Raw genomic sequence first — 14179 nt, 5'->3', positions numbered from 1 at the left:
TGATGAATTACATATTAGTATTGTGCACCATCACAACATGCTTTATATATATGTTATGCTTACTTTCTTTGCTCATCCTTCATTGTAGCACAGATAATACCTAAGATAAGCAGCATATTTTCAGGACTATGGCTCGACCATTTCTTCACACTATCAGCATAACAGTGCCCTGTGATGGACTGAAACCTTAGAGAGTGGGTCTTGAAGGTCACCAGACTGATAAGCAATATCTAGGTGCGGAAAGTGAATGGCCCCCTCCCTCATTACCATCCCTATGGTGTCCTTGTGCAAGACCCATAACCACCAGTTTTTTCAGTGGAGCTGCCCAGTGGCCAGCAAATCAGACTGGGATGTAATTGGCAGCTATGAATGTGCAGTATTAGTGGGAACAGGGCTTTCTATACATTTCTCAGCCATTGTTAAAAAAAAAAAATCAGTTTAATCAAGCAGAAATTGTAATATAATTAACATAAAGTAACAAAATGGAATTGGGTCTCTGAGACAAATACAAAAATGAGAACCTTTTTACAACTCCAACCTACACACAACTCTTCTTACACTGGGGACAAAAAGCAATTAAAGCAATGACTTTTTAATTACTGTAGTTTTGACCTATATGTAACTGAAACTAAATCCCATCTCCTGACTTGAACTACTTTTCAATTTAGACCATACACTTGCTTTCAGTCTCATTTTGGCAAGAAGGCTTTGGCAGGCAGGGCCTCCTGTAGTGGCCACTCAGCACTGTTCCCTGGAGACTGAACTGCACTGCTGCGTTTTGGCACCATCTCATTCAGAAAAACACAGCCTATAGACAGATGAATGACTGTGTTTTGCACTCACTGACAGTTTGCAGTCATGCAAATGAAAAGTGGGATTGGTCTTGAAAAAGGTAGACTGATGTCAGACAGCAGAAATCGTCCTAGTTGTGATTCATTCAAAACTGATGGTTACTTGTTGAGGGCAGATTTTTAGAGACTTTGATTGATGGTGTCACTGCTCCTCATCACACAATGAATGAATTTCGCCCCCTCCCCTTATCCGCTAGCTGCAGCCAATCAACATCCTCTGTTCATTGTGTACTAACAGAGCATCGTGCGCCCTGCAGCTTTTAAATAGCCCTGCTTCCATGTGATGAGCAGAACAGGCCGGAGGGACACAGCAACAATACCCTTCCCCTAAACTACACCGAGACTTTCACCACCATAACTCGGCCAGAACCATTACTAAGGATGAACTCCATCAGGCGCAAAGAGTCGGTTTGCAGGAGTCTGTTTGGCCCGGTGGACCACGACCAACTGCGCCGGGACTTGCAGCTGAAGCTGAGGGAGATCACTGAGCAGGACAGCCGCCGCTGGAACTTCAACTTCCAGACTGACACGCCGCTGCCGGGCAGGTTCGACTGGGAGGAAATGCCCGCAGACCGCGCCGCTGCTTTCTATCAGGAGTCCGCACCGCTGGCGGAGGCTGCCGGCTGCTCAGACACTGCGGATGACGACAGGCTGAGCGACCGTGAAGGCAGCGCAGGGGCCGACCAGGAGAACTGCTCCCGCGTCTCCAACACGCTCAAGCGTCCCGCTGAAGTGACGCCCGCCCGGAGGAAGAGGACGCTCTCCAGGGAGGCATCCAAGCCCAGAAACAACGCACGAATTACAGGTGAGGAACAGGTCTTACACACCCTCAGTGAGTTTGTTTTCATTTCATCATGTAACAAGCGTCTATTCACTTATAATGGCAGAATATCAAGTGACCTAACAATCTTCCTTCTTCTTGTTTTCTTGGCAGACTTTTTCGCTAAGAGAAGGAGGACGACAGAGACCAAGAGCATCCTGAATCCTTTTCACACAAGTTCCAGTGAAGCAGCTCTGTGCAAAACAATAAGATAAACGTGCTGCTCAAAGTGGACTATTAATGTTTCTACAGACATTTTCATGGACTGAACCAAGGCCAGTTCACTGCACCAAAGGGATTTTATTTTATTTTATTTTATTTTATTTCACAGTTTCTTATTTGTGCCAGTCATGAAACTGTACAATTTTGTGGTATTTATTTTATTTATGGACCCTTTTATTTAATGTGTTTTCACTTTCTTCACATATGATGTTTGATCAGTTTGTTTGTTAATTTATCTAGTTGTGTTTTTTCATCATTGCCATCAGCTTCGTTGTTTCGTGAGCAAGAACACTGAAATAAGTGAACTGATTTTTGTCTGTGTATTTTATATTTGTGTTGAATGAATGTATTGTGCAGAGCTGCTTCTGTTAACTGTATAAAAAGCACTATGTTAATTAACTGAGATGCAGATCGGAAAGCTTGTGAATTCCTACAAATGTTGTAATTTTAATAAACTACTTTACCAGTGATACTAATTGTACTTCTTATTTTGTGGATATTGCATTTTCTGCAGTCTGCTTTCTTTTTGACGACACAATAATCCATAATCCAAAATAACTTGTTGATAAATGTGCATTTATTGAGTTTTCTGTGGCCAAACCTTTTCAATATGGAGAACATTCTTATATTCTTACACTTATATTCAATCTTTTATAAAATGTGACAAAACACTTCAGAAAGCCACATCAGTCCTCTAATCAATGCCTCACAAATTTTTGTCCAGCGTTAAGGTCTGGTCTGGGCCCTCGAGCACATACAGTAGATATATAATTTAGAAAATAATGGGGTTTTTTGCATTGTGACAATTTATCTGAAGTAAAGATCTTACACTGAACTGAGTTTAAACTTTCTAAACCCACGCTGTCAAACATCTTGCCTTTGTATGTTGAAGACTGCGTCTGTTTTTTCTATTAGTGTTCATAATTTTTACACCAGTTTCCATTAAAAAAAAAGAAAATGCCCTCATTATGAGCATGACAAACACTTAATCGAAAAGCTACTAAATACTGGTCTGAGATTTATAATTATACCCACTGGTGAACAGATTTTCAAATGATTGTTTTTTCAACATGGCTGTAGTCTTATGAGAAAGTACATTACATTAATACTTTAGTAATAAGTGTCCCTCTGAAGTCATAGAAAAATCTATTCAAGTTGCAAGTTTGGCAAACGAAAGAAGAAAAAGGTTTTAGAGTAATTGCATTTTCTAGGATGCATTATGAAATGATTCATAATCACAGTCATAAGCGCTGTGCTGTCAGGCTTAAAATTATATCCGTTAATATGAGCTGTAACTGCCAAATTAGCCCATTAGTGAGACCAAATCCCGCAGAAGCGTTTGCACTCCCACAGTGTAAGGGGTTTCAGCTCTAAAGCATTTTAAGAGGCCATCTGGCCGCAGTGCAGGACAATGGCCACAAAGCAGAGTGTGCCATCTATTTCACCTGCAAATCAGCCCTCAGAGCTCTTCGACCCCCCAGGTTTTTCCTCAACTCTTCTCTTTTCACTTTGTCCCTTTTCATAGTCAAAGCAGCTATTATCACCGACATGTGCCCAGTTTATTCTCACTTCGGCTCATGTTTGCTTGTGTGCCACCGTTGCAGGAGGACCGAGTTCATATTTACACACAAGTGTAAAAGAAAGAGCAAACATCACATTTACATCTTTAAATGACTCCGTGGCAAGGACAACCAATGTTAAGTGTGCTATTTTTCAATCAGTGACAAATGATCTTAGACTCTGTTCCAGTGGATTTATTTCTAGATTACCAGTCAAAAAATCAATAATCAAAATATCCCAAGGGTCCAAAGGGTCCCATGGGTTCCCCACCCATCACCTAATTAAAGATGAACACTACAAGCTGCTCAGTACATCATCAGTGAATGAATGCTGAAGTGACTGTGTCAGTGATGTTCCTGCTGAATGTTTTTAAATGTATCTTCATGTTCACACAATATACACTAAAATAAAACCTATGCTGAGCTTTCACTCAGGAATAGAAACTGGATTCATTTGCATTAGCTCTGGTCTAATCGTCCAAATTAGAAAAAAGCTAAATGAAAAGAGCAGGGAAGTCAATAACTGAGGGAAGTTTACGTCAGCCAACATGTATACTGTAGATTCAGGAATGAACAGATCATAGATTATTATAGCTTTGTTCATTTTAGTGTGATGCTTGATCGAATAGCATCTTATTAAACTGTAGTTTAAATTAATTTCTTAATTTATTGGAACTACTTAACCAAAGCAGTTATTCGTTTTATCTTGTTTTGCTGTTTTTTGCTGTTTTATTTTTTGGGATGGACAGATCCTCATTGTTTCAGTGACTGTTATGCTGATTACTGATTTCCTCTCCCTATACCTAAATTAACACTAATTACAAGGGTGGGTGGGTGGAGGGGCTTTTTAAAACCTCCACACCCCCCCTGTAATAAAACTCTCCCCTCACCCAACTCTTGGTCAGCACAAAGGCCAACCACCCTTCAGCACACTTAAGGAGGGTGGGGCCCATTGTTGTGGACACCAGAGGCAGATGGTCACTTGGGCCTTTTCTCCACATGGCCACTTGTGTGAAGGAATGCCTGGACACCCCATGGATGGCCAGCGGGGAAAAGGTCACCATCTGCTGCCCAAAGGTTACGTGTGTAAAGAGCAAGGTATTATCCATGCTTTTAGCCATTCCATAAGTCAGTGGGGGACACGGCAGCCACCCCCACCCTCACAACAATGAAGATGATTCTGCTGCCAACAGGTTTGACACGTGATTATTCAGAAACTGTAACTTGAATGGTGGTTTAAAAGTGAAGTGTCTATTTGACTGATGACTGAGGAGGAAAAAAAACTTTCACTTTTTAATGTAAAAAACGTAACCTTTTGTCTTATTTCAAGCAACTTCTGGCAAAAATAATAAATCTCTGAAATTTTAAATATATATATATTTGTTTTAGTCACAGATTGCACTAAAATCACCAAACACATCACATAGACACTTGGTAATAATTACCATTTTATTACAGAAGAATATTTCTAAACATTTACAAAAAAAAGTGAAATAAAATTAAAACAGTGAAAACAGCATTTGATTAAACTGAAACTTTTCAAGTGAAGTATTGAAATATGAAGCCTCTCCCCAAAAATGAACGTAATTACATTTGCTATCTCAAAAGAATATAGGATTTTGAATCACAGTACATGATGCATTGGCACAGTGGCAGTGTCTTTGGCATTAACCTGAACAGAGTGCTGCAGCGATGACTTGCCTTTGTAGGCCAACCCAGATGCATTACCTCCTCTTACAAAGTTAAATAATAGTTTGCAAAAGTGTGAATATGAACATGATGAGGCTCTAAATTCAATTCAATTTTCAATTCAATTTTATTTGTATAGTGCCAAATCATAATATACATTATCTCGAGGCACTTTACAGGGTCAGGTCGAGACCTTACTTTGTTACAGAGAAAAACCCAACAGTTCCCACAAAGAGCAAGCGCTTGGCGACAGGGGGGAGGAAAAACTCCCTAAAGAAAGATTGCTCAGTATGTCGGTTTTTCTGTCAACGGTTAACGTCCATGACAACCTTTGCTGTCTAATTTGGCCATTTGTTAGCGAGCGGCCTTTTTAAAGAGACTTAAAAGCTTATGGAAATCTTGATTGGGGAATTTACATGCATATTTTATGTCGGAGGATAAAAGGTGAAAATGTCTTGAGCTTGTGTTGACCACAGACCTCAGACTTTGGGACGAGGGAACTGGAAGTGCTAAAATGCTAACTGATTTTCAGGCTTTAAGACTCATTCCTGCAGCACTCTATACATCTCAAGTATAATATTCAATGCAGTCTGCCTGTTGAGCTCAGGTTAGCTCACTTGGTAACCACTTTTAAATCTCCCTTAAAAACCCATTTTTTCTTAAGGCAGCAGCTTGGTGCACTTGTATTTATGGTCGTTGCGTGATTCAGTACTTTTATGCTTATTGCTTGTTTTGTTTTCTGTTTTGATGTTGTGCATTTGCATTATTAGGCTAAATGTTTTCAACACTGTGTGTTTTATTTTAATATTTCACTTGTGCAAACACCTTGTACATTTGTTTAAAAAGGTGCTCCATAAATAAATACATATTATAATAATTATAACTACTATACAACAATCCAACAGGGAAATCATTTCTTTGCAGTGTTGAACTGTCTTTTCTCTTTCACACTTGTCCCATATTTCCCACATGCTTCGATGAGATATTTCACATAAACATCATGATGCCAACATTCAGCAGAGCAGCACCTGCTAGATGTGCCTGTCAATATTTGCTGCATTAATAAGATAGATAGATAGATAGATAGATAGATAGATAGATAGATAGATAGATAGATAGATAGATAGATAGATAGATAGATAGATAGATAGAGCATGTTTGGCTTCAGGTTTCAGCAGCTCTCATCCTGACTGGGGGCGGTGCTGAGGGGGGGGTTGAGACATGCTGCTGTGCTGGCGGTGTTGGAGGAGAAGGACGAAGGTGATGAGGACAGCTGGTCGTAGCTTGGCAGGCTGTCCTGGCTGGGGAGGACATGACAAGTCCGTCCAAGCCGTGGCCTCGATCTGCCTCCACCTTCGCCCTCAACTTCCTCAACATCCCTCTGGTCCAGCAGAAAGACCAGGGACTCTGCGATGCGGTTCAGTGTCTGGTCCATGTGTGTTATCTATTAAAGTTGAATAAATTAGACAAATCAAAGAATTCACAGCGTCATGCTGGCATCAGACTGAAATGATGCTTTTTTTAGTCATTCAAACTAAGTGAATGAGTGAGTGAGTGAGTTCAAACAGAGATGAATATTTGTTATATCCTTAAATGTATAATATCTTTAATCATATATTTTAATCATAGAATGGAATTGCCCAGTGTGTGACAAAATGAACTGTAGTATTGATCCGTAACCTGTGCTGAAATATTTTACAGTTGTATTGTACGTGGTCTTTTAGTCTATTATGATAAAGATCAATCAAGATTACATTTCAAGAAAGCTTCACTGTGCCAGGCCAATATAATGACCATTTAAGTTTTTATTTTGATTTGACAACAAGTGTCACAAGAATTGCTTTGTTTTTCAGATTCTTTTTTTTTTTTTCATCTTGAAAAAAAATCTTGACAGATAATTTTATACATTTTTGCAAGGCACAAATGTAAGGCACACTTGGGGAGTGAGGTTTGATTTTGATTTCTGATTTTTGATTTTTTTTATTTTGACACATCTTAAATGGAACTGAAAGAAAAACAATCTCAAGGCTTCTCTTTTTGCACTGCAGAACTGGCACAAGCTGTTAAAGTTTTATAACTGAATCAGCAATAACACTGCTAGGCCCTGACGACAATAATAATAATAATAATAATAATAATAATAATAATAATACAACAGAAGACAGGATCCTTTGTTGCATTATACAAAACTAGTCTCAATTTCAGTTTATTGTGATAAGTCAGACTGCCACTGTCATGTCAATATCCTCCCTGAGAGAAACCTTATTTGTTGCATTTCCAGAAAAGTTAAAACTATAAATACAAGACAAACATGGTTGTATACATTTTTGACAAACAAATATAAATGATCTTAAACAGTATTAGTGAATATTACATTAGTGTCACACTGAAATGGCACAAGTCCTACCTTATCCTCCATCCTGTTGAGTCTGGATCCGATAGAGTTGTTGCCTTTGTCTCTGGCTCTGTCTGCAGAGGGACACAATAATCAAGTAAATAATAAGACAGGGGGATTAGGACTGTGGTTTGTTTTATAGTTACTGTATTATATTTTGAGTGAGCACTGGAGTGATTCATTACCTGAGCCAGTCTGGAACAAAGTTATTTTCCCTAAAGACTGGTCCAGTCTGAGAGAAACAATGGGAGGCTCAAGTCAGAGGAACGTATACACTGAAACACTCGCTCTGTATTTCCTCTCTTATTCCTTTTTTCATTACACTTGCAAAAAAGAACCTTATGCACCCTTTGTCCAATTCACATGAAACTCATGTAACTTAAGAAGTTTACCTTCTCTGCAACTCCTTGATTCGCACCATGAGGTTGAGGTGACCCTGGGAGTATTGCTCAATCACATCTCGCACATCGTACGGCTTACGAGCTTGCTACAACAGAAAAAAAATGTTTGGAATAGCTGCATTAAAAATATTAAATGTCTTCTTAGGCATACAACTTTTACTTGTCCCTATTATAATTCTGAGCTTTGTTTTTGTGTTAGAAAATAATGTCATTACTAAAGGGGCGACCACACCAGGAAAGATAATGATAAGGATGTTTGCATCTACACTGATGAACCATAACTGATGTGTTTTGATCGACTGTGTGTTTCTACTGCTCATCAAATCACTCTGAAAGTCAACAATATTGTTCACCACTGTTGTGGTTACAGTTTTGGTGTGGACTCCACCATCCACTTGAGTTAGAACGATTTTTAAAACAACATATTTATAGTTATCTTTAAGGTTTCTCGTTCTCAGTGTGGATTGTAATGAATTTACATAGATTTTGGCCTTGTCACCCCCCAGTCTCTGCTGCTGAGCTTGGTTACAGTACAGTAGTGGTGAGGTTCAGAATTCAGACGCCTAATATTAATTTGGTACATGCAATACTTTATATTCTCTATCACACAACAATATCACTATTTTATATTTTACTAGATTGGTTGAAATGGAACAGTTCCTGTAAGCAGGTTTCAGTTGACTAATTTAATATATCCAAGCTCTGCTCCCTTTTTTTTGTTCTGTTATGCTGCTGCTGCTCATTTGCAAACTGTGCTGAAAGATGGTTTCAAACACTTGCTGTTGCCAGTGCTGCTGCTGCTGCTGCTGCTGCTGCTGCTGCTGCTGCTGCTGCTGCTATCACCACAAGCCCAACCTCTACCCATCTGCAGGTCTAAGTTCGAGTGGGGCAAAGCTTATTGTCAGTCCACAATCTGTACGACTGAGCTTGGTGTTTGCTTGTAGGCACTGAGAAGTCAAAGTGTAGATACCCAATAACAACCATACACACTGTGTACGTACTTCATAATAAAAGTTCAGGTTCATTGGAATACCAAAATGTCAACATTGAAAAACATGCGAGTGAAGCTAAATTGTCTTAAGTCTGATCAAAGTACACAGGGGTTAGTTCATTTTAAGTGATGTTTTATATGCAAAGACAATTAAAAGTCAATTATTTTCCAATATATTGAAAGAAAAGTTATTTGCAATGAAATAGTATCATACTTACCTGAAAATTTCTCTTGGCCACAAAATAGCGCATTCTCTGGATCACCCGGATGGCTTTTCGGTGCGACTCTGTCAATCTGTGTGAAAGAGTTTCATAGGAATGTACCGATGTTACTTTGAAATTTCTCCTGAGGAAATTTAATGAAGCTGAGATTGTGGTGAGAAATATTACTGTAATTGCTTTTTTGTAAAACAGAAGTGTCAGAGAAAAAAAGCTCCAGACCTCTGCTTTATTTTTCTCGTGTGAAACAGGTGTTTCACTGTGAAAAGATGAAAAGATGGTTGACACGGCCTTCATACCCAAACTCTATCGAATTAGGAGAAATATTCAGTGCAGCCTTTTTATATACAGTCTATGAGTGCAGCTCAGTTTCATGATTACTTTTCAGTCTACATCAAAAGCCTCTCCCTGAAGACTTTTCTTCTTTTGAAGGTGGTGAAGGTGAGTTACACGAACAACAAAGGATGGGTGATTGCTGGGGTCAGTGTGTTTCTGTGAAAATCATTAATAAAAAGCTCAGAGTGACTGTAGTACATTTAGCCTCTGAAATGTTGTGGGAATTATTAAGGATCTATTACTCATCAGGGGCCATTACACTGGCGAAGCAGTGAATAAATATGTGAGGGGGAGAGCAGCGAGCTCTTTGTCAGATCTAGTTAGGTGAAAGAATGTGAAGAAACAAGGTCTGTGTGTCTCATAATGGACTTTTCACAGGCAACACAATGGGCTGATTCTCAAATGCAGCTTTCATAACGTTCTGCCAAATTAGGTCTATATCAAGAAATGTCAATGTGCTCTGAGAGCTATTATAGAAATCCATTTCCCCCACAAAAGGATTATGTGGTGGTGATATAACCAGAAATACACAATACGGCAAACAGTAAGACACAGTTTCTTGAAACTGTTATGACAGATGTTGAATTCTACTGAAGGTAAAGTTTGAATAGTGAATGGATTTCTTATTTTTACCAGGAAATGTGGGGAGAGAGTTGGGAAGTGACATATAGTAAATAGTCCGGTCAGCCAGGAGTCAAAGTGGGGACCTGCTGCTCAGGGCTTTTAAATCCCACCTCAGCTGCTCAGCTCTCAGCTCGTCCCAAACATGTGTAAATCGTAACTTTAAAACATCCATATATAACGTTCAGAGAACCTTTGTTAGCTACCGCACAGTGAACGGCTGTAAGCATACTGTTGCTCACAGGCTGGTACCAGTGAGCATCCTGGGCACTGGCCACAACAGTGACAAGACATACACGACATTCTAATATTACACCGTTTTGATGGTTTAACTATGATGACTACGATGTTGGCCTTAGTTTTCCTCCAGTGTCGCTCACTTTTCGTTTGGCCAGAGGAGCTTCACCAGATTGTGTTTTGTGTTTCCTGTGTTTTGACGGAGGTGGAGTTTACTGGAGGTGAGGCTGACGAAGCATTTGTTCTGGTCTGAGATGCTGGTGGTGTAGCACAACATCGAGTGGCAGTGACCATTATTTACAGAACCTTTGAGATGTGTTGAGGCTGTTAATTATAAAAATGGTTGAGGCTGTTCAGATGTGAAATGGAGTTAACACAAAGAGGAGAAAGGGAAACTGAAGCTACACTTTTTAGGCCTATTTCATATTTTTAAAATGAAGCACTTCACTTGCAGTGCATTAAGCTAATGAGTGTTTTCTCTTGCCTCATGAGGTAGTTTATGAACCAAACAATACAAACACTGCAAAACACTGAGAAACTTAGCTCCAGCCCACCTTACTGCTTCACATTAGAGGCCATGTCTGCTGTGTTACCTGAAGTTTTAATTTTTGCTTGTTTGTGATGAAAGTGTGGCGGCTTTGTTAAAACCCTCAATACCTTAATATTCTTCACTTTGATGTCAACAACAAGGCAGCTGCAGAAATATGACTTCTGTGAACTATTCATCATCATAACAAGCAGCTCTCTCCGCTGCTGTCGACAGTACAGACATTTTGAAATTCAGTCTGTGATTCAGTTTAAAATCTGAGAGTTTTCGCACTTTTAACACCTTTTTCAAGCTTTTTAAACACTGTGTTTTCTTGTCATGGATAGAACAACCAGTAGTGTCTCATAATGGCTCAATTTAGCTTGGGATTTGATGTGGCATCACACTATGAAAACAGCTGGTTACGTATTTTGGAGTCAGCAGAGCACGGAGTGATCTTTGCCAACAACACTGCTGCATGCAATTCCCACTCTGCATCATTACCCCATTGTTCAGAAAGTAAGTCCCACGGGTCAAAATTGTCACTCCATTTGTTTCATTTACTGTGCACTTACATTACACTGCAGTTACTTAACACTCATTTCCTCATATTACTTTCAGTCTCTCGCTGGGCAAGTGCCTCAGCAAGCAGTGCTTTTCCCGACTAGAGAATCATTACCCAGCAGACAGTAGCGCTCTGGGGTTTGCCGTGTAGCAAAAGTTAATTACCAATAACTAAAAAAATACAGGCAAACAGTCTCTAACATGCTCACTTAAGTACACTCATGCATGAACGCAGCATCAGTGCCATGGCAGAGCAGCGGTGAACTCACTGTGACATTGAGGTGGCAGGAGCCAGTTCACTGTCTCGCTCTGCCTCCAGCTCCAGGTCGTCTGCAAAGCTGCAGTTCCTCTGGAGGGGGCCGGGGGAGTGGACATCCAAGAGGCCAGGGTTTCTTTTCACTGCATGTTCACACACAGACACACATGCAAACACACGTTAGACTAGATCCAGATATGGTTTGCTTGGTTTGCTTTGGATTTACAGTGTAATTTATTAAATTGCTCTCTCTTGCTCTACCAACCACATATATCCCAATATGCCCAATGGGTAAAGAGATAGAAATGAGCCCATAGGTGAATGTTACATTAGCTTACTGATCTAAAAGTCACAGACACAGACAAAGTAAACAGCTGAAATAAACAAGAAGAAAATGCTGAACTGGCTTCTCCAAATCCCTGAAGATCTGGGGAAGGCCTCCTCATTGTGGGAACACCAGGACCTTGTGTGACCAGTGACCCTGTTTAAACATAGCTCTGTTTTGGATTATGACAGAACTGTCATTTTCAGATGGGAAAAAGATATCAGAGTTTACAGCCACAGTTATATGGCCAATACTGAGGAGGAGTAAAACATAGCCTGGTTTTATTAAACAGGTAAGAGACATTGTTGATATTATGATGTTCTCAAAGGGTCAGATGCTAATACTGGGGTTGCCATGAAACAAATGACTGAAGAGGAAAGGCTTATTCATGTCTCATCCTGCAGAGGCCTGATGTAAACTGTAACATGGCAATTTAAAAAAATCTGCTACTTTATACTTGTGAGAAATGTTACTGTGAACAGAAAAAAGAAACAAATAAATTAACAAACAAACAAAGACGTGTACACAAAAAAGGTTATTTTAAGTCCAGTAGACAGAGACTCTGCAAGTCTCCAATCATCTGAAATCCATAACTGCCACTGCGCCTGTTGTCACCATCTCAGCACTGAGAGATGAGTTGTGGAAGACTGTGGAAACCTATTAAATGTTAGATCCTCCAAACGCAGTGTTTTGAAACTGCACCAGCTCGAGAAGTGTGATGCAGCCGATCTCGTGCATGATTCTGATGTGTGAAAATAAAAACGTGGTGTGAAAATACATCTGATTTAAACAGACTTTGAACAGAATAATTGGTTCTGTCAACCTGGACTGATGTCATGACAAGTCCTGACAGGCCAACTCATGTTTCTCCATAATGGAGCGCAGAGAGCTGCTTTAACCACTCGGGCGTTTGTGTGATACTTCACACATAATGACACAACACAAAAACAGCTGTAAACTCAAAAATAGTCATTTGACTTCACAAAACTTTCCTGATGAATAAAACTGTAAATTTCTCCCCAGAGTAAAACTTCTTAAAACTCCAACTTAATCACGCCATTACAGATCAACTTAACGCGTCCACCAATTAGTCCTCTTCGTCCCAGCACTATTATATTCAGTCAACTCTACACCTGACCAGGTGAGCCGACTGTTTACCTAAGAGAGACAAAGCAACAGAGCAACAGTCACATGAACAGGTGGTGTTACCTGGAGGTGGTGAGCTGAACTGCAGGGAAGACAGAGACGTCCAGGACTGCTGGCGATCTGAAGCACACACCACCAGGAACACAAACATGATGATGACATCAGAATTGACACAGGGCCATAAAGGACAACAGCGATGATGTTAGTCAAAAACTGTGGCGCTAAAAACGCAATTTTATCTTCATTAGTTATATAATAAAGAAAACAACACGACATGACCATGCCCTGGTATATAAAAACATGCTGTTACAGTAAAACAGGTGAGTGTAGAGGAGACGGTTAAAATAGAGAGTAAGAGAGGACAGTGAGTAGACTGAGGACACGTGCAGGACATGGACACTAACAGCAGCTCACCACATCCTCCCAGAGTGTGGGATCCAGCTAGAGACAAAACCAAAGAAAGGAAATAAAGACACAAGGCAGGAAACAGGCAGTTAAGTTGGATGAAAGAAGCAGATTGAGATACACAGATGAAAAGGGCAGAAAGCTAAGAGACGTTCATAGAAAAGAGTTTTTCAAATCACCAAATCCCCAATAGGAGGACACTTTTACTTATTAAAAGTGTCCTTCTGATAAAACCTAATAAACTGGCAGCTGAGTCAAAGCGGTAGTAGTGCTGAGCTGCTGAGTTTCCACCACTGCTGAAACCATTATGTGATTGATTATTTCCTGTATCTGTATTATTGCTACAGCCCCGGTGCTGTGTTTTGTGTATTTTGTGGTGGTGGTGCTCTCTCTCTCTTCTGCTCCAGGTGTCGCCCCTCCTCCGGTGGAGCAGGTTAGGTGTGTGCAGCTGCGTCCACTCACCAATCAGAGGGAGTGTAAAAACGGAGAGAGGGAGCCAAGCCAGGGCCAGTGGGCCAGTGTTTGGCAGGGAGAGAGCTGTGTGTGGCAGTTTAACATGTAGAAAACTAATTGTTATCTTGTAAAACCCTGGTGGTCTAGTTTGTTTGAAACCAGCC

General features: G+C 40.1%; 2 protein-coding genes across 4 annotated transcripts in view; one reads left to right on the top strand and one right to left on the bottom strand.

Moving 5' to 3' along the window:
- Positions 1 to 1050: 1050 nt before the first annotated feature.
- On the top strand, positions 1051 to 2363 carry cdkn1ca (cyclin dependent kinase inhibitor 1Ca). The gene is made up of 2 exons (XM_071489364.1): positions 1051 to 1656; positions 1786 to 2363. The coding sequence occupies exons 1-2, from the start codon at positions 1233 to 1235 to the stop codon at positions 1884 to 1886; spliced, it is 525 nt and encodes a 174-aa protein (XP_071345465.1). The 5' UTR covers positions 1051 to 1232; the 3' UTR covers positions 1887 to 2363.
- Positions 2364 to 4882: 2519 nt separating this feature from the next.
- Positions 4883 to 14179, bottom strand: part of kcnq1.1 (potassium voltage-gated channel, KQT-like subfamily, member 1.1) — a 37051-nt gene continuing 27754 nt past the window's right edge. For 2 of the 3 annotated variants that reach the window (XM_071489358.1, XM_071489360.1), the window contains 8 exons: positions 13572 to 13598; positions 13221 to 13277; positions 11700 to 11829; positions 9147 to 9222; positions 7929 to 8023; positions 7722 to 7768; positions 7549 to 7610; positions 4883 to 6585 (listed from right to left, as the gene is read on the bottom strand). In XM_071489358.1, coding sequence (XP_071345459.1) covers positions 6313 to 6585; positions 7549 to 7610; positions 7722 to 7768; positions 7929 to 8023; positions 9147 to 9222; positions 11700 to 11829; positions 13221 to 13277; positions 13572 to 13598 — 767 coding nt within the window. In that variant the 3' untranslated portion in view covers positions 4883 to 6312. The remainder of the gene's footprint in view (positions 6586 to 7548; positions 7611 to 7721; positions 7769 to 7928; positions 8024 to 9146; positions 9223 to 11699; positions 11830 to 13220; positions 13278 to 13571; positions 13599 to 14179) is intronic. The other variant, XM_071489359.1, reaches the window with a different exon arrangement.

This window comes from Trachinotus anak, unplaced genomic scaffold, assembly GCF_046630095.1.
Source record: "Trachinotus anak isolate AG129_WGS33_773 ecotype Australia unplaced genomic scaffold, CSIRO_AGI_Tana_v1 ptg000011l, whole genome shotgun sequence".
Lineage (NCBI taxonomy): Eukaryota > Metazoa > Chordata > Actinopteri > Carangiformes > Carangidae > Trachinotus > Trachinotus anak.
The sequence above is the reverse complement of the archived record's forward strand: the minus strand, read 5'-3'. Positions and strand labels throughout refer to the sequence as shown.

Bases quoted from the DNA above. Each gene is read 5' to 3' on its own strand.
- cdkn1ca (XM_071489364.1), top strand. From the start codon at position 1,233: ATGAACTCCATCAGGCGCAAAGAGTCGGTTTGCAGGAGTCTGTTTGGC. The intron at 1,657-1,785 runs GTGAGGAACAGG...TTTTCTTGGCAG, and splicing joins AAACAACGCACGAATTACAG to ACTTTTTCGCTAAGAGAAGG.